Source organism: Epinephelus moara, chromosome 3 (genome assembly GCF_006386435.1).
Source record: "Epinephelus moara isolate mb chromosome 3, YSFRI_EMoa_1.0, whole genome shotgun sequence".
NCBI classification, from domain to species: Eukaryota; Metazoa; Chordata; class Actinopteri; order Perciformes; family Serranidae; genus Epinephelus; species Epinephelus moara.
In genome coordinates, this window is record NC_065508.1 from 8,455,285 (window position 1) to 8,473,192 (window position 17,908).

The 17,908-nt window shown below is 42.2% G+C and overlaps 1 protein-coding gene across 1 annotated transcript in view; it reads right to left on the reverse strand.

Annotated features, from left to right (window-relative positions):
- Positions 1–299: 299 nt before the first annotated feature.
- Positions 300–17,908, reverse strand: part of LOC126388085 (uncharacterized) — a 51,422-nt gene continuing 33,813 nt past the window's right edge. Inside the window, exons 3-7 of the mRNA XM_050040977.1 lie at positions 11,760–11,799; positions 5,878–6,189; positions 5,359–5,449; positions 4,920–5,065; positions 300–1,073 (exon numbers count right to left, since the gene is read on the reverse strand). Coding sequence (XP_049896934.1) covers positions 907–1,073; positions 4,920–5,065; positions 5,359–5,449; positions 5,878–6,189; positions 11,760–11,799 — 756 coding nt within the window. The 3' untranslated portion in view covers positions 300–906. The remainder of the gene's footprint in view (positions 1,074–4,919; positions 5,066–5,358; positions 5,450–5,877; positions 6,190–11,759; positions 11,800–17,908) is intronic.

Here is a 17,908-nt window from a genome sequence, read left to right on the forward strand (position 1 = left end):
GAGATTTGACTGACAGTTTTGTTGCAAAACAGCTCCATCTTTTGGTGTGTTGCACTCATTACACTGACACTGTACATGTGGCAGTTCTCCCCCTCAGATCTGCAGAAGCACAGCCCTCCTTCACAATAGAATTACAGCAGATTTATATAAAATGATGGCTACATTACACAGAAAATATCAGGAGTCAGAACTTTCATATCAGGTCACACATATTAAAAATATGGAACATAACGTAACTCATGCTCACATGCTGTATTTTACTTCCGGCTGGAAATAGAAACCATTTTAATAAAAAAGCAGAAATGAGAGTAGACAGAATTCATAGCATAATTCAAAAATAAAGACATTACATAAAAAAGGGTTATATGAGTCCATGTTGAGGGATAAAAATACACAACATGTAGTGGAAAAATTATAATAATACAAAAATATCCCAAAAATGGAAGAATCGTTAGTCATACAAGGCTTGTGAAAGAATGACTTACTGAAACTCCTGTCAGTAGGGGAAAACACAACTTAACTCTCATAATGTGAGGTATTGGTTTTGAAATGCTGTTATTAAAGACATCAAAGTTTTGTTTGGCTACATCCTATAGAGGATGAACAAGTGGGACTGTTGCATCGTAGGCCGTATTTGAAATGGGATATAAAATCTGTTGAATAAAAAATGCTAATTTCCAGGGCCCAGAAAAGTTAGAGTAAACAGTAAGGTGTCACAGACACCAGGGAATATATCTGCAGGGTCATGGGGTCAAATGTTAAAGGTTTCAAAACAGGTATCATGACAGATAACAATCAGAGGTCATATTAAAGGTCAAGGGTGATTTGAATGAGTAGAGGTTGTTTGAAATGTCACAAAGGTAAAGACTTAGATGCCGTATGCCATATAAGATGAGAGGCTAGAAGTCATATGAAAGGGGAAGGGTCAGTGCCGTCACACATTTGCAGCTCCAGGTGTGATGTGATGCCGGGGAAGCGATCCTGCAGCGGCAGCAGGTAGCCCAAGGCTTCTCCCTGAGCCACCGGGCCCATGAATCGATAAGGACGGATGTTGAAGATCTTCACACAGTGCACTGGATGAGATAGAAACAAAAATTGTAGTTTTGTGGACATTAATGTCCTGTTATCTCTTGCCTGGGCCTGTTTTAGAGTTAGTTTTATATACATACATTTTTCCTTCAGCAATTTTAGGATACCAATGACATTTTAGTAATACAAAAGATGATGCTGATGCCAAGAGTTATATGTGTAAGAGTTTATGTGTAAAACAAAGAGTAGGCTTGAGACTTTCCTCTTTGATAAAGCTTGTAGTTAGGGCTGGCTCAGGCTGGCCTTGGACCAGCCCCTAGTCAGGTAGATATAGGCCTAGTCTGCTGGGAACTTCCTATGATGCTTAACTTAGCCTCTTCACTGGAGCTTTTGTGCTTTCTCGTCCTGCAGGTTCCCACAAATCGGGGCTGTGCCTGGATTGTGGGTTGTGATTGCACCTTCTGCCGTGGTCCTGCCAGATGCCCACTGCTGCAGCTATTGTTATTAGACAGATTTCTCCCATAAGGAAGTATAAGTATAGTAGTAGTAGTATAACTCAAGAGGCAGGGTACACCCTGGACAGGTCGCCAGACTATCACAGAGACAGACGACCATTCACGCTGAAATTCACACCTACGGCAAATTTAGGGTCACCAAATTACCCTAGCAAGCATGTCTTTGGACTGTGGGAGAAGGCAGGAGTACCCGGAGAAAACCCACGCTGACACGGGGAGAACGTACAAACTCCTCACAGAAGGGTTTGAATCAAGAACCCTCTTGCTGGGAGGCGACAAAGTTTTTCCTTATCTGTTATGAGCCTCCAAGGATAGAGGGTAGCGTATGCTGTAAAGCCCTCTGAGGGAAACTGTGCTTTGTGGTATCGGGCTATATCAATAAAGGTGAATTGAAATGAACAGAAATCAATGGCTGATCAATATTTTTAAATAATGATTGCATTTGTTGAAGAAAAGCAAAAGCATTAGACAACTTTAGCATCCCCTTATCTTGGGCAACTGCTTCCTAATAGCTATAATTTCCTCTTCATGCACTGTTTACATACATCATACATCTTTGTTGATGAAAATGTTCTTCTTCTCACCCAAAAATAAGAAATGTGGAGAAGGGGAAATGTGGAGGTATCGTATAATTGCTCATTTATAATCCCAAAATGTCAACAGAGTCAGGTCTTTCACCATTCTGCAGACAAAAACAAGCAAGCTGCCAACTTAGAAACAAACAACCCAAAAATAGGCTAGTCTACAACGCAACACCATCATTAAATCCTACGAGCTCCTAATGATCAGTGTCTCAGCATTAATGTGGGTATCATGGCGAGGTAATGTGTCTCTGTGATGTCTAATCATGTCTGTGCTTTACCCTGAGATGAAAGGAGCTGACAGTACATGTGTTCTTCTGATAATACAGTTCAATTAGGGGTAGAGGCAGAATGAGGACTAATGATGTTTACTCATCACTGCAGCGCCTTCTCAACTCAGGATGCTCTCAAAGTACACTCACTCGCATATACACAGGCACAAATGTACTGTACATTGCAAAGGCATGTGTGCGTGCGTATGTCGGGCTCCATCGACACCAACACACAAACGCTGATGCACTGCTTTGTTCTGTAATGATGGCCCATAGTGGGGGTTGTTACTCATAAACAGCCTTTGATGGGGTTTCACATGCAGCTGGGTCCTGGTGTTAGAGGCAACCAAGAGTTCAATGGAGTCTCAGCCCCCCTCTCCAAAACCTTGACTAATCCCTCTAAAGCACTCCCTCTTTTCATCCCTCTGTAACACCTTCACCATAATAACCTTTGCCCTAACCACGGCCCCATACACTATAGATTACAGGGATTTACTTGCAGAGTACCCTTTTTAATAATTACTCTCGGGGTGGTAATGTTAGATGGTCCACCTCTTTGGTCCCAGCTGGTACAGATATCCATGGAGGATGAATCTTAATGACTTTGGTTATTCCTTGATTTTCCTCTTTTGCCACCAGCAGATTAAAATTGGGGTCTTGACCACTGCTGGATGGATCACCATGCAATACACTGCAAACACCAATGGCCTGTCTAAACTCATCCTTTTCGCCATGTTGTTACCAGCTTCTTCTTTTGTTATGTATATAATGCTATTTTACTAGATCAAAGCTTGGGGTGGAAACTGTGAAGCGTGCACAGATGACCTAGGCCAGTTTGGGTCCGATTGACTGTGTACATGCAAGAGAAATTCAACCCCCAACCAGAGAAAATTGAATTATTGGCTTAGTCCAACTGAAACCAGACTTTTAAATGCATGTAAACAGCTTAGTCCGACTGAACTTGGACTATCCGTAGCTCAACTAACACACCTGGATAAATCGATTGAAAATCAAACTATTGCTGCATGTATGCACTTAGTCCGACTGGAGTCGGACTCGGCGTTCTGCGCATGCGCCACTTTTTCTTTCGTGGGCTTTCACCCGGAAGAAGAAGAAGGAGATGGCAAAGCAACAGTGTATTAACTCCCAGAAAAACAAACAAACACCATGGCGACTGAGAAGCAGAAGACGCACTTCTGGACGGACGAGAAAACTACATTCATGCTCCGACAGCTAAAGGAGCTAAACATTTTGAAGTTTATGGATGGTAGCTTCCTCTTCGGGTCAACCGGAACTAGTTCAATACGCACTATATTAAGAAGGACACAGCGCTGCCTATGGAGGCGGAGTCAGACGTAATTGGTTAGCTACAAGCTAAGCTCGACTACTGCGTGCAAGTAAATGCACTGACTGTCTGGTTGTGTTGGTCCGACTTTGAGAAATACGATGTAGTATGACGTCAGTCAGACAAACATATTTACATGTATTATAAAAGTCCTATTTAAGTCAGACTAACACAATAAATTGATTTCCTCTAATGTCATGTAAACACACTGACTGTGAAGTCCCACCGTTTCCTTGGCTCCATCATCACCCAGAATCTCAAGTGGGAGCTAAACATTAGCTCTTTCATCAAAGAAGCACTACAGAGGATGCACTTCCTGCAGCAGCTGAACCAAAGACAGTGATGGTGCATGTCTAGACTGCCATGATCAGGTCCATTCACATCTCCTCTATCACCATCTGCTGTGCTGCTGCCACTGTGGAGGACAAGGCCAGACTGCACCGAATCATTCACTCACTGAGAAGGTGATTGGCTGCAATCTTCCTTCTCTCCAGGACTGTACGCCTACAGGACCCTGAGGCATATAGGTCCCCCCTACCCCTTATAGACACTAATGTCATTACATCTATCTATAAGCTTACATTGATGCACATGTTCAGGACTATATCTGTGTATACTGCACTTCCTTTTCATACATAGTACCGTGAAGCACTGCATATTCCTTTACATTCAAAATTTAATTCAGATATATTGTACATATATTTAGTTATAGTTTCATGTTTTTATTATAACTTTATTCTATCAGATATTTATGTTCCTTGATTTTTGCAAAACTTTATTTTTCAATGTAATTTTCTCGTACTGTGTTTTGCACAATTACACCAAAGATAATAGATTCATTGTATGCAAAACCTACTTAGCAATAAACTGGATTCTGTTTCTTAAAATGACCTTCACAACCCCACAGAGCTGCTATTATGTATGTGGCCTCTGTAGTCTTGTTGATTTATTATACAGTCATCATTGAGTAAGCACAACTGCTTACTTTTCTTTTATTTAGCAGACAGACGCACTCAAAGTTTTTGACATCAACATTGATTTCTATGTCACACTGGTTTATAAAACATTCTCAAGGCCTGGATACTGACGTTTTAAACAGTGATGAATAATCTCCAGAAGTTTCTTTCCCTTGCTGCACTCACTTTTAAGTACTATATTGACATCTTGTCCTCCTTACCATCACTGAGAAGTTTGACCCCATCATACTGATTCCCAGCAGGCTCTTTCCGACTCACTGGACCCGCCAGAGAGCCTGAGAATGGAGCGTTGACAATACTGTAGTCATCACACACCAGGTCCACTGCTTTATGTAGGTCGTTACCTCTGTAGGAGCAGCGACAGAAAAGATTGGAATTACACAGATATTGTAAAAAGGCCTGTTTCAATTAGTCATATATCACCAAAAGAAATTCTAATGTCTCCTTATGGAAACAGCTATGTCTGCTCAGATCTCCACCCAAAGAATCTGGACTGATCATCTATATAACTTTGGCCTCTTTTGTCCCTTTACTATGGACATAGATTTGGTTCTGAGTGAGCTGTGCCGTGAAATGTTATCACCTTAAGTGGTCACTGAGAAATCTTATGAGCATAAAATTCATATCAGGAAGAATCACCTGTTAGAGTTGTACACCCCACAGCCATGCGCATCACACGCCCGCACTCTGTTGTTGTGGTGACCAGCACAAAGGACACTCCAAGCTCCTACTACAGAGACATGTAAAACAAAAACAGTAATATGTTGGTCCAATACTTTTCCTCCCAAAATACAGCACATTTGAAGGCTGCTGCACAGCATCCCACTGAGTTACCTCATGTTCTATTCATGTGGAAATAAGGCAAATTACTGCAGAGACACACTATTCAGATGCCATCCATTGATGTCTTTTATATCAGTGGTGTGTCAGACACTGAAGCATCCTCACACCCACTACAACACATTTTCATGACTCAGACAGGAAAGAACAGTGTGCAACCCTACTTTACAAAAATAAAATAAAAACAGCAATGTGTCTGTGTGACTCTCTGTGAAAGAAGTGTCCGAAGTAGCCCATCTCACACCTAGAGTGAGCCTTTGGAGTATTTTCATATGTGCTGGTATGAGTTTGCACTGATGCGTAACTTTGTCACTATACCTGGCATACAACACTGCCGCATCTTGGCCCCTGAGCACTTGTCTTCGAGGTACCGGCCTCCACAGATGTATCGGTTAGGCTGGCAGATGCCCCCCAGTCTGGTGCAGCCGATGTCACTTCTCGGCCCCGTGGTAACTCGCTTACTTCCTGTCTTCTTGACCTTCTTCCTCGGAGCCACAGCCTTGGGTCTCCTGTCATTTTCAGTTGTGTAATTTCTCTTCACCTTGATGTTACTGTCAGCGTTCTTGTCAGGGCTTTTAAATCCGTCACCCTTCGTCTTTTTATGTTCTGAAGCAGAACTTAACAGGACGTCTTCAGGAAAGAAAAGGTAGTCAGAATTAAGGAGGAAGGATTAAATGAGAATGTCTTGAAACAACTTTGTTGGATTAAAGATTACATAAAACTTTTGTGAGACTGATTTTGGGATTACCCTCAATTTTGGCTTTAGTATTCTTAGTTGAGACAATGCCCAACAGAAACCATCACTCTAAACTGCGTATGGTAAAGATCTAAGAAATACTGAGATGATTTTACTGTCCGTGCTAAAATTACCAATCCACACTGAGTAGAGTAGTTTGCGGCACTGTTGAGCTGTTGAACTGAGTTGCATCATACAGACAGGCTTTTCTGTTTTTACCGTCATTGCTATAAATAGGGTGGACAAAATAACAGAAACACCTGTCAGTATAACACAATACAATTCAGCAGCACGACAAGGTGCAGCCTCAAAAATGATCATACAGTTGAATCAACACCTCTCGAGTAGTTTCAACAAAAGCTAGAAATTATAACCTCCTTAAAGATATGATTTTTTACTGGGCTGTTGTGTTAGGGTGCTTTCAGACCTAGAGTTGTCTTGCTTTGGTCCGAATCAGGAACTAATTTTGTGTTCTCACAGCAGCATTTACAAGTGGACCAGATAAAATGCCTTGTGTGAGAAAGCTGCTCTTGATTGGTCAGAACTTCAATGCGGGAAAAATCCAGGAAGTAAAGCAAACGTTGAAGAAGAGTACACTTGCAAGATAAATGTGACACTTTCTAATGTCACAATGGAGGGACAACTACGCAGGTTGATTTTAGCGCTGCTCATCGTGGACTATATTGCTGTCATTGTTCATTTTAGTCAAACCATACAGTTTGAAAACGAGGCGCGGCTCCAACTAGAAAACAATGTTTTGATGCATTGGATGTGCTGAATGTGCATATTAAGGCAGTACAGGAGGAGGTGCACATTAATAATCCTCCAGGACTGTAACATGCTCATGTTTAACCCAAACAATGTGTCATGCGACTGCAGTTGGTTCGGATCAAGGTTGGAACACCTTCTCACCACAAATGAACTACGCCAGAGATCCTTTGTAATCGGACCGAAACAACCTCTTCAAGAAGGTCTTGGTCCAGTTGTTTTGGTGTGCACCTGAGTGTTATTGTTGTGTTCACACCTGCCCAAACAAACTGCACTTAAGGGGCAAATGAACTAGAGTTCGATTGAACTGAACGAAACAGGGCAGGTGTGAAAGCACCCTTAGACTCATTTAGTTTTAGGGAGGTGGAAGTGTGTATGCATCTATCATTTACACATCTACCGACCTACTTACCCATCTGTAGTGGTAAGTAGTGTTGAGGTGGGTTAAAGTGGAGTGGATTCACTTTACGGTTAGAAAACAATCAACAGAAATTCACATGATGAGAAATTAAGAAAACCACATGACTATTTCCCCCAACTTCCTGATGCTGAAGCAAATCTGATACTTTTCTAAGTCACATATAACTGCTAATTGCTTTCAAATGCCACAAAAACCTTGTTATATCATGAAGAAAGCTAAAAAGCACACCTTCTGGAGATTAATGTCTCACTGATGGATGTTCATAGAACCTGCTTTTGATTGTCTCTATAATATACTTTTGTTAGACTTGGTAATTTCTAAGATTTTCTCAGCATTATAAGACAGTCTCTTGGAACACCTCCGTTTACCGTGTGGGCACACTTGTTGAGAACTCTGTTCCTTGTCCATATACAGACCGAGTCATAGTTCAGCTATTCATAGTGTGTTTTCATCCTGACAGAATACTAATTATCCTGCCCAGACACGAGTCTTTGATCTTCATTAACTCTATTAACCTCAGAGGCACAGAAAATATTTCAATCACGCTGCCCCGGCAAGGGAACACATGCTGGGCTCAGTGATTGAAAGAAGCTGCTTATCACTAGAACGCCTTAATGACTGAAAGACAGTCAGGCAGGATAGCTGGCTGTGGCATAGAAAAGCAATTTTCCTCAGCATGTGAACTAAAATTAGAAAAGGCAAAAAAAAAAAAAGTGACAAAATGTAAGTGCGCTTGTTGCTTGAGGAGTAGAGTTTTACTGGTGTTTCTCTGAGCGGTTGTTAGTGCATTACTAGGTGGTTGCTATATTATGGGGCTGCTGGGGTGCTAATACTTTATCACTGTTTGGGTATGTTGTTAGGGCCTCATTATGTTGTTGCAATGTGATGTTGATGTTCTGATTGTTTGAGAATGTTTGGCTTAATGGTTGCTGAGGTGTTTGGTGTGGTTTTTCGGGCATTTTCGAGACACCAGGCTTATTTTTCTGTAGCGCAGGTGCTGAAACGTTTCCTACTCTGTGTGTGTGTGGGATAGTACAGATACACATAAATACAGTTAACATTTAAAGAAATAAAAAGAGGGATATTCAGTCAAATAGTTTTAACAGTTAACCTGAACACCTGTAAACAGACAGATTTAATTCTCAGTTCAGACCGGCTGGCATGCGCCCTTTAACGCCACTTGACATAGAGATTCCTGGGTACCCTTTCATGGAGCTCCAGAGAGCTGTGTCCACTGTGTGCTGTGAATCATCTCTTTACCAAGATGGCTGTCTCATTTTCATGTCGCTCAACGGTCCCTCAGAGTCAGAGTGCGCCTTAAGCTCTGCAGTTAGATGCAATTATGTAATGTTGCATTAAGCATTCAATCATGCTTTAAATGTCTCATCCACTTGTGCCAACACACAGTCGACAACGCACTCCAGCAATAGGCCCGAGAACCCCCCCCCGAGGTTTGTGTTTACAGGAGTTTACAGCCTCCTAATAGGGCTCGGTTCATGGTAATCTCCAGGGGCAGGCAGATATGAATACACCAGTTATTGCTTCTGTAATAGGAATCTTATTAGTGAACACTGGAATGGTAAATTGCTGTGTGAATGTGTCCCTGCGCATGCATGTTTGTGCACACACGTGTCTGTGTTTGTGGTCAGTTTAAGGCAGTTACTTTACATAAATCTTCCAGGCATACTGTATATGATATGATGCATGTTGTAGCTTGCATAGTGTAAATTTTGCATACAGTAGGCTACTTACAGCATACAAGCAAAACTGCAAGGAGACAGACCCTCAACAGCATCATCAGGTCAGACCTCAAAAATCTGCAGAATAACAATTAAAAACTGAAAACTTACTCCATCTAGGCAGGTGAGTGTCCCATAGGTGTCATTCTCATATAAAGCAGCAGGCTAATATCTATATTAAAGTTATTTATCAAAACTAATGTCACCCTAATAATCAATTCTACGCAGTATTCTTGCACACTGGCTCAGTTTATACAATAGTAAATCTGTCTTAAATCTCAAGTGCCAAACAGAAGCAGACAAATCTCATTTCTGACTGAATGCTGCTGAGATTTTCTACTGAGAGAAAATGGAACTATATGTATAAGACTTACGGAGAAGTTGTAGTGTGGCGGCAGGCGCAGTGGGTAGATACACAAAGACGGGACTGTTGGAAACCCAGCCCGCTGTGGAAGCTGCAGTCCCAGAGCCACAGGACGTTCCCCCACTGTCAATATTGATATTGGCCTTTAGAAAACCCACCCATTTACTTGCTGAAAAAGGCTCACTTTATTGACTTTTTGTTGCTATACTGAAAGTTACACAGGGCTAGTTACTGGTCTCTGAGAAGAAGCAGCTGGAAGTTAGGCTTGAACAAATACACACCTAAAATGAGTTATTACAAACTGAGCAACAGCAATGACAAACTTCATTTTAATCTCTTTTTCTTTGCTTTGCAGTGTTTTGCACATCACAATATGTATGCTCATATGCAATCATAACCTCATATGACATAATATCAGTTTGCTTTACTTCAGTAGTACATTTTTGACCTCGCTAGACAGTACAGTAAATGCATATTTCACTATTATTAATATGCTTTTAGTTCAGTGGAAATTATTCAGAAGAACTGCCAGGTAATGCAATAACGTGATGTTTGTAATATTATTACGGATTTACACTCACTGGCCACTTTATTAGGTACACCTTGCTAGTACTAGGTTGGACCCCTTTTGCCTTCAGAACTGCCTTAATTATTTGTGGCATAGATTCAACAAGGTGCTGGAAACATTCCTCAGAGATTTTGGTCCATATTGACATGATAGCATCACGCAGTTGCTGCAGATTTGTCGGCTACACATCCATGATGTGAATCTCCCGTTCCACCACATCCCAAAGGTGCTCTATTGGATTGAGATCTGGTGACTGTGTACAGTGAACTCATTGTCATGTTCAAGAAATTAGTTTGAGATGATCTGAGCTTTGTGACATGGTGCGTTATCCTGCTGGAAGTAGCCATCAGAAGATGGGTACACTGTGGTCATAAAGGGATGGACACGGTCAGCAACAATACTCAGGTAGGCTGTGGTGTTTAAACCATGCTCAGTTGGTACTAAGGGGCCCAAAGTGTGCCAAGAAAATATCCCCCACACCATTACACCACCACCAGCAGCCTGAACCGTTGATACAAGGCAGGATGGATCCATGCTTTCATGTTGTTTACACCAAATTCTGACCCTACCATCTGAATGTGGCAGCAGAAATCCAGACTCATCAGACCAGGCAACGTTTTTCCAATCTTCTATTGTCCAGTTTTGGTGAGCCTGTGTGAACTGTAGCCTCAGTTTCCTGTTGTTAGCTGACAGGAGTGGCACCTGGTGTGGTCTTCTGCTGCTGTAGCCCATCTGCTTCAAGGTTCGACGTGTTGTTGGTTCAGAGATGGTCTTCTGCAGACCTTGGTTGTTACGAGTGGTTATTTGAGTTATTGTTGCCTTTCTATCATCTTGAACCAGTCTGACCATTCTCCTCTGACCTCTGGCATCAACAAGGGATTTCCACCCAGAGGAGTGTCGCTCACTAGATATTTCACTTGTTTTCGAACCCTAGAGATGGTTGCGCGTGAAAATCCCCGAAGATCAGTAGCTTCTGAGATACTCAGACCAGCCCGTCTGGCACCAACAACCATGCTACATACAAAGTCACTTAAATCACCTTTTATTCCCATTCTGATGCCCGCTATGAACTTCAGCAGGTCATCTTGCCTAAATACCTAAATGCACTGAGCTGCTGCCACGTGATTGGCTGATTAACTATTTGCATTAAGGAGCAGTTGAACAGGTGTACCTAATAAAGTGGCCAGTGAGTGTATATCATAATGCTAATATCAGAGCAACATTTTATTACAGTTTCTCAAGTTGTTCTATTGCAACCCTGTCTCCTAGAAATTACATTTATATAATATTATTTGTCTTTCCAATTGCATTGTGGTGGGAAATGTATTTACTGCCTGGATTATGTTCGCAGGCGTGTCAGGCAGTTATTGTAATTTCAACTGCTACAAAGCTGCAACACAGAATTATATTATCATTTTTTGTGCCAGTCCAAAGAGTCCAAATAGGCAGTGTGAGTTCTTCAAAATGTCGATATTTTCAGTGCAGCACTTGTACAGTAAACATGCAATAAAGAGTGGGACTCCTCTCATGGCACCCTTCCATATAAGCCCATTAGTATGTGTGGTGCAGTCAGCAGGCATAGGGACTGTTGTGTCAAGTCTCACCGCTGTGTGCCCTCACGCTGTCAAATCCTCGCGTCTCCCCCTTAACGAGAGAGAGAGAAAAAAAAAATCATTATTCCCCATGCGTGAGCCTGGCATCTATTATGAGATAATTAGCTTTAAGGCCTCACACAATGCAATGGAAGTCAATCAATGGTATGAATTTTATCCCCTCCCAGTGGAAGAGGGCGAAGTAGATACATGGATGAATGCTGTAAAGTATGTGGGTGTAGCGTATTTAAGAGTCCGCTTTGTGCGGTATGTATGTGGTGGAAACTGATGACGGCAAATGAGATTTCTTCAAGGTTACGTGGATGATAATCCGGTTCAAGGCTTGAGAGGAAGTGTGTGAAGGGAAGGCTTCTGATTGTGTGTGGTACAACAATGTGAGCGTCTGCTCTAAAGCTGTCTTTATTTCAGAGATGCTGCATGTTTACTTATAAAATAACTGGCAGAGAACAAACTAGTCTTAGCTGGCATGAGCATAAAGATGATTCATGTGTAGTAGAAAATATGTGGAGCACAAATACCCCTACTTTTGTTTTTTTTCTAATTAATATCACGAAGAAAAGTGTTGTTCTTTTACCACAGCTCCAAGGGAATTAAGTCCAGACAGGGGTATTTGATTCTGCTTATTCAAATTTCTCTTCATCTTTATGTCCAGGTATATCTTACTTTACTGATGTATTGTGGTGCAGATGGGGTCACTGTGGAATTTAAATGCTTTTATTCTAATTCAGAGCCGGTGTCTCTCTCTGAATTACAATATACTGAGTGTAGGGGAATGGGCTCAATAGTGGCCAGTGGAGAGTTGAGCCTTTTGCAGCCAGACAGCTTTGATAATCAAATATCTGGGCAGAGGATTACACTGATGGACCATATGGCTTGGAATTTGAAAAGGAGAGAGGGAATTAGGGAGCGAAGGAGACCAATAAAAGACAGAGAACAGGGGGAGAATAATGAGAGATGGCGTAATAGTGCTCAACTGAGAGTGAGTGAGTGAGTGAGTGAGTGAAGGGAGGGACGAGGAGATTAAATCTGGTAGTGAGGAAACACACAGAAAAAAACTTAAAAGATGGAACAAGAGAGGAAAAAAAACAAAGATGAAGAAAGAAAGACAGCCAGCCAGACAAACAGGAGAAGCACTAGAAGCTCCAGCCAGCCTGCCTGCATCCTAAACACTCTCTGCACCAGCAGAGGAAAGGCTTGTGTTGACTCTTTCAGAACCCTTTGATAAACATGGCTACTTAAATAGAAACACGCGGCACATTCTTCAAACTCCTGGGAGGATAGGACTGACATTTCACTCCAGCATCTCTGTCAGTTAGTTCTGGCATTTCAACGAGAGGGAGTAGAGATGCCACAAGTGTTTCCTAGCAACAGTTCGCTGCAAAAACCTCCCCCCCCCACCACCACCACCACCACCATTCTCCCCCCTTTAAACTCCCTCCTTCCCTGAGATACGAGTTGCAGCAATGCACCACTTGCCTCAGACCTGAAATACATTCTAATTCTCCTGACTCTCCCTCCCTCTCCCTCCAACTGCCAGGCCTGCATCAAATGACATTCAGGCCCCTGTCATCTGTAAAGAAAAAGCACACAGCGAGGCTTTCCCCTGTGAAGGTTGAAGGTACCGCAACTGAGAACTGTTGGCAGACAGAATATCGAAAGAACGCAGCGATATTTCACCATTACAAGCTGAGCAGTTACTGGGCATGAGCCTGACTTCTACTCTTTCATTTAAATTTTTTTTCACCGTGAGTCTTTTTGCTGCTCAGGTGAAAGGAACATCTCACAAAAACAGGCCTGTGAAAAGCCTCTGTGGTCTGTTGATGGATCGGAACTGCTCAGCAGGTCTAAATCAGCTTTCTCAGCCCAGTCACACCCACTTGGCTTTGTCGATTTGTAAACATATTCGTGGGGTTTGGGGAGCAGGTGTTTAGCCAGGCTGAGCAGACAAACAGAGCGCCATAGGGCAGGGGATGAACTCTGCGACGCTGGTGGCAGCAGACAGGGGGCACCAAAGTCTGAATAATGTGTTCGACTAAAAGCATTTCCATGTCTGCCAAGGGAGGGCTTTCAAAGGGTGTTAGTGGATGGACTGAAGTCTGGTCACACGTCTCTGTCTCTCTCTGAGTCTGCAGGGAGCAAAACAACAACATTTAGGCAGAGCGTATCCTTTAAAATATACAAATGTCAATCCATGTCCTTCATCCCTCTCGTGAATTCCCATGAACCTACAAGTTAAAAGCCGACCTGAGCAACAAGCAGAGAGACAACGAAGCAGAATGTGACTGGAATCTTAAGGCCCATCAGCCTCAAAGGCATGGGCCAGCATCAAAAGAAAGAGACCAGTTGCAGTGCTATTCCAGAGCATTCAATCTGATACTCTCCAATGGATTGACACAGCTTGAGGTCCACTACACTTGCTCCCACACGCACAAAACTGGTATCAAAAGTAAAGAGGGTAAAGTTTTATGATTTTAAAATTATCTCCCTTCATTTATGATCCTATAACATGATAGTTTCTATAAATACAGTTGCTGCCGATGTGTGTCTTATCTTTTGTGTCCAAACATATGGCTCTACTTGACACCTTAACCTGTAATATTTCCTTCATGTTGCTTCACAACCTTCGTTCTGAGACAACTAATAGAGCCCACGACACAACAAATACAGAGGTGAAGGAGAGAAAACATGACAAAGTACAAGTACTTTGTTGGGGAGAGCCAGGAAGAGCTTAAACTTCAAGGACCGAAAGCCTTTGAACTATGCAGGAGTGGACACACAACGACGGCGGTGAATGTGATAGGCCAAGACAATGAATGTCACGCGTGTCACGGACAATCGTGTACGGATCAAAGCGCGGTTTCATGACTGATGGATCAGTGCGGAGGAGAGCTAGAATATCAAACACAGTGGGGAGGGTGGCTAAATCACATCCCCTCGCTTTGATGAGGAGGAAGGCAGAGGTACGCAGCTTAAGATGAGGTGGAGCAGGGGAATAAATGAATTAAGAGAGAGCGAAGTCACTGCTGAAAAACATGGCAGTCAGCCGTGTCACACTCACTAGTATCTGATCCCAGCTGGGGGGGAAAGAAAGAGAGACGAGAGCTCTTCTTTTTAAACTGCTGCTTTTGATTCAGGTTCTCTCCTTTATAAGCCAAAGATTCACACTTCTCAGCCCGGATATAGCCATGCAGGAACATGTACCATGAAAAGCCTCACACGTTTCAGCCACAAGAGTGCAGAATAATGCTGGTAACGCTCAGGATTTATCTGCAGAAGGTGAAATGAGACCAGGGTATTCTGTTCATCATGAAGCTCATCCCAGGTGTTAAATGTGGCAAAGCGCAGACACAGCGGACGCTGGATCGATTAGCCTGCTCTGTGAGGTTGCATTGATGAGTGAACAACACAGATGCCCCCTATTTTCACATCAAAGCTTGTTGTTGCAAGCTCATAAAAGAGAAACAGCCCTCTGTAAAGCGGGGACAATACATTAGAAGGAAGTTCAAAAAGTCTCTCAGTCCTATCTAGCTCCTGCTCTCGTCCAGGCAACATCTCATTTAAAGTCTGTTCATTAGGAAGTACCTAATTACACCCACATTATCTATAATTACAGTGTTTTTACATCACACTTCCGAGATAAAACTCCTTCAATGCAGCTTCAATGTATAATTAGCCTTAGTAAGCACCTACTACACACATAATGAGCGAGAAATTGATACTAATACACCTGTCTGCAAGGAAAAGCAAAAAGTGGTGTCTACAAAGACACAAAATAAACCTTCTCACAGGGATGATTATTGTTTAACTGAACACTACAAGTTGATCCCCTGCTGGGATAATACTCTGCTGAACTGAGGGGTGTGAGAAAAGCGGCTTCCCTGTCATGTATCAGTGAAATGAGAATAGTCAAAGGAAGAAGTGCATTTTATGGACAATCAAGGCAGGAAACTGCCAGGGGCCCAAAGAAGTGAGGGGGCTTCCAAAGAATGACAGTGTTGACAGCTACAGCACAAAAAAAGCCAATGACAGAAACATGCAAACCTCCCTAAAAGGGCCCCATTTCAGTCTGGTCCACCTGCCCACTGAGACTTTCAGTTTGTTTTGAAGCAGAAACTCTAATCCTGACACGCAAAATAAAGAGTTGTCCTTCCAGCAGCCACAACAAAACAGAGAGAAGAGGGTGGAGGAAGTGAAGAAAATGGAGACAGGATAATGCTGAGGGTGGAGCAGCGACCTAAATACTGAACGTTTGCAGGTTCACGTTATTTTTCCTTTCTTTTTTATGTATTTTAACAACCATATGATGCAGCTTATTGATGTGTTTATAACCATTTTTAGACAACAATAGCATGGACTAATTTGCTCTTGCTTGTTTATTAGTTTTTTAAATGAAGGAATATTCCAGTGATTAATTTGAGAATTCACAGGCAATGTGGAAGTTGATGAGTTTCTTATTTTCAGGCTATACATAAATCATTATACTTATTCATTTTACTTATACAAAGCTAAAGAAATAAACATGTATAAAGCTGTGTTCCTTTTATTGACTGATACAACTCTCAGTTTTACTCTTCCCTCTTTTTGTTTAAAGTTCAAACGCTCCTCTTCAGACCTTAATCACCGCTGAAAAGATCTAAGACAAAGAAACAGAGGGACAGAATGAACATTTTGCATGGTCACCTGTTGATGACTGGACCGAGCGGTAATCCGTCACCTCAGGAATACCACTCACGGGGTGAAAATGTCAACTGCTTCCTCTGTCACATCTGTCTCCCACTGTAGGGAAACTCAGGCTTTTGTTTGGCCAGAAGATGGCAGTAATAATCCACCACAGGAGGCTGCTGAGGCAGGCAGGAGGCACGTTGCAACAGCAGGAATCTCATAGGTTAATTACATAGCACTCTCATGCCAGGGAATGTGATCATTCAAACAGTATCTAACTGGAAAGAAGCGCAGGGAGAGATCGAGAGAGATAAAGAGAAAATGTGCACAAGAGAAAAGGCAAGCAGAGGGAAAAAAGAGAGATCTTTTGTTTTGCTTGCTAATAATTGTGTCACTGTGTTTGCTTGCTAATAATCTGCACACATCATCTCAAAGTGTCGTTACAGTGTTCAGGGCTTCTTTTTCTGTCAGTGTCCAAACACAGTGATGACAGGTGGGCCAGTTCAGACAGAAAGCACCACTCTTAAGAGGATTGCAGTAGATATAAGTTAAAATCTTCAATATTTGTAGACATGCACACGCATAGACGTATTTAATCAGTACCTCACTGTAAATACATGGCACAGCAGTAAATGAGACTGAGGATTCTGTGCCTTACTCTTAGGGACACTGGTGTTCTAACTATCACCATTTAGTCATACATTAATAAATAAATAAATGTTGAAATGACAAGAAGTGGGGTTTAATGTTGATTACATGAAGACTATGTGCAACAATAAATAACAGTACACAATTATTTCAGCATGGTCTCACAGAAATATGTAATGGGGTGATCACACAGAAATGAGACGCTAGAGACGCGGACGCTTTAAAGACGCTTGAAACGCTGGAAGCGCTTATTCAATGTGCGCTAGCTATTGGCGTCTGATGCTCAAAAAAGTTGAAAATATTTTAACTTTTCAGCGTCTATGCGCGTCTAGAAACACGCGTCTAAAAATAAGTGTCTACAAAAACATGCATCTAAAAAGACACCGGAAAAACGCCTGTTTGAAAAGATGCTTGAACGCCGGTCAGACGCACCGTATCATAGGAAAACAACTGTTTTACTGGCGTCTCGCTTCTAGCGTTTCATCTCTGTGTGATAGCCCCCTAAAATGACCACAACCTCTTGACAGCACATTATGTGTAGGTGGCAGCAAATAATGTGTTAAAATTATGTGCTGGTACCACAACGATAGTGTAAAGAGCAAAAAAGTCCGCGTATGATGAGAGGGTTGGTGGATGGGTCAAATAAACACAGGACTTTCCCCCAGGAAACTGCTGTTCGTGTCCCATGTGTGTTTACTGTATGTATTTTTGTACTTTATGTAACAACGTCATTTTATGTGCTGCAGTTATGTCATGTTATGATGTACTTACGTATGTGAATTCTTTTCCCTAGGATGAAGTCATGACCCGTCCTTCTCTGCCTAACTCTG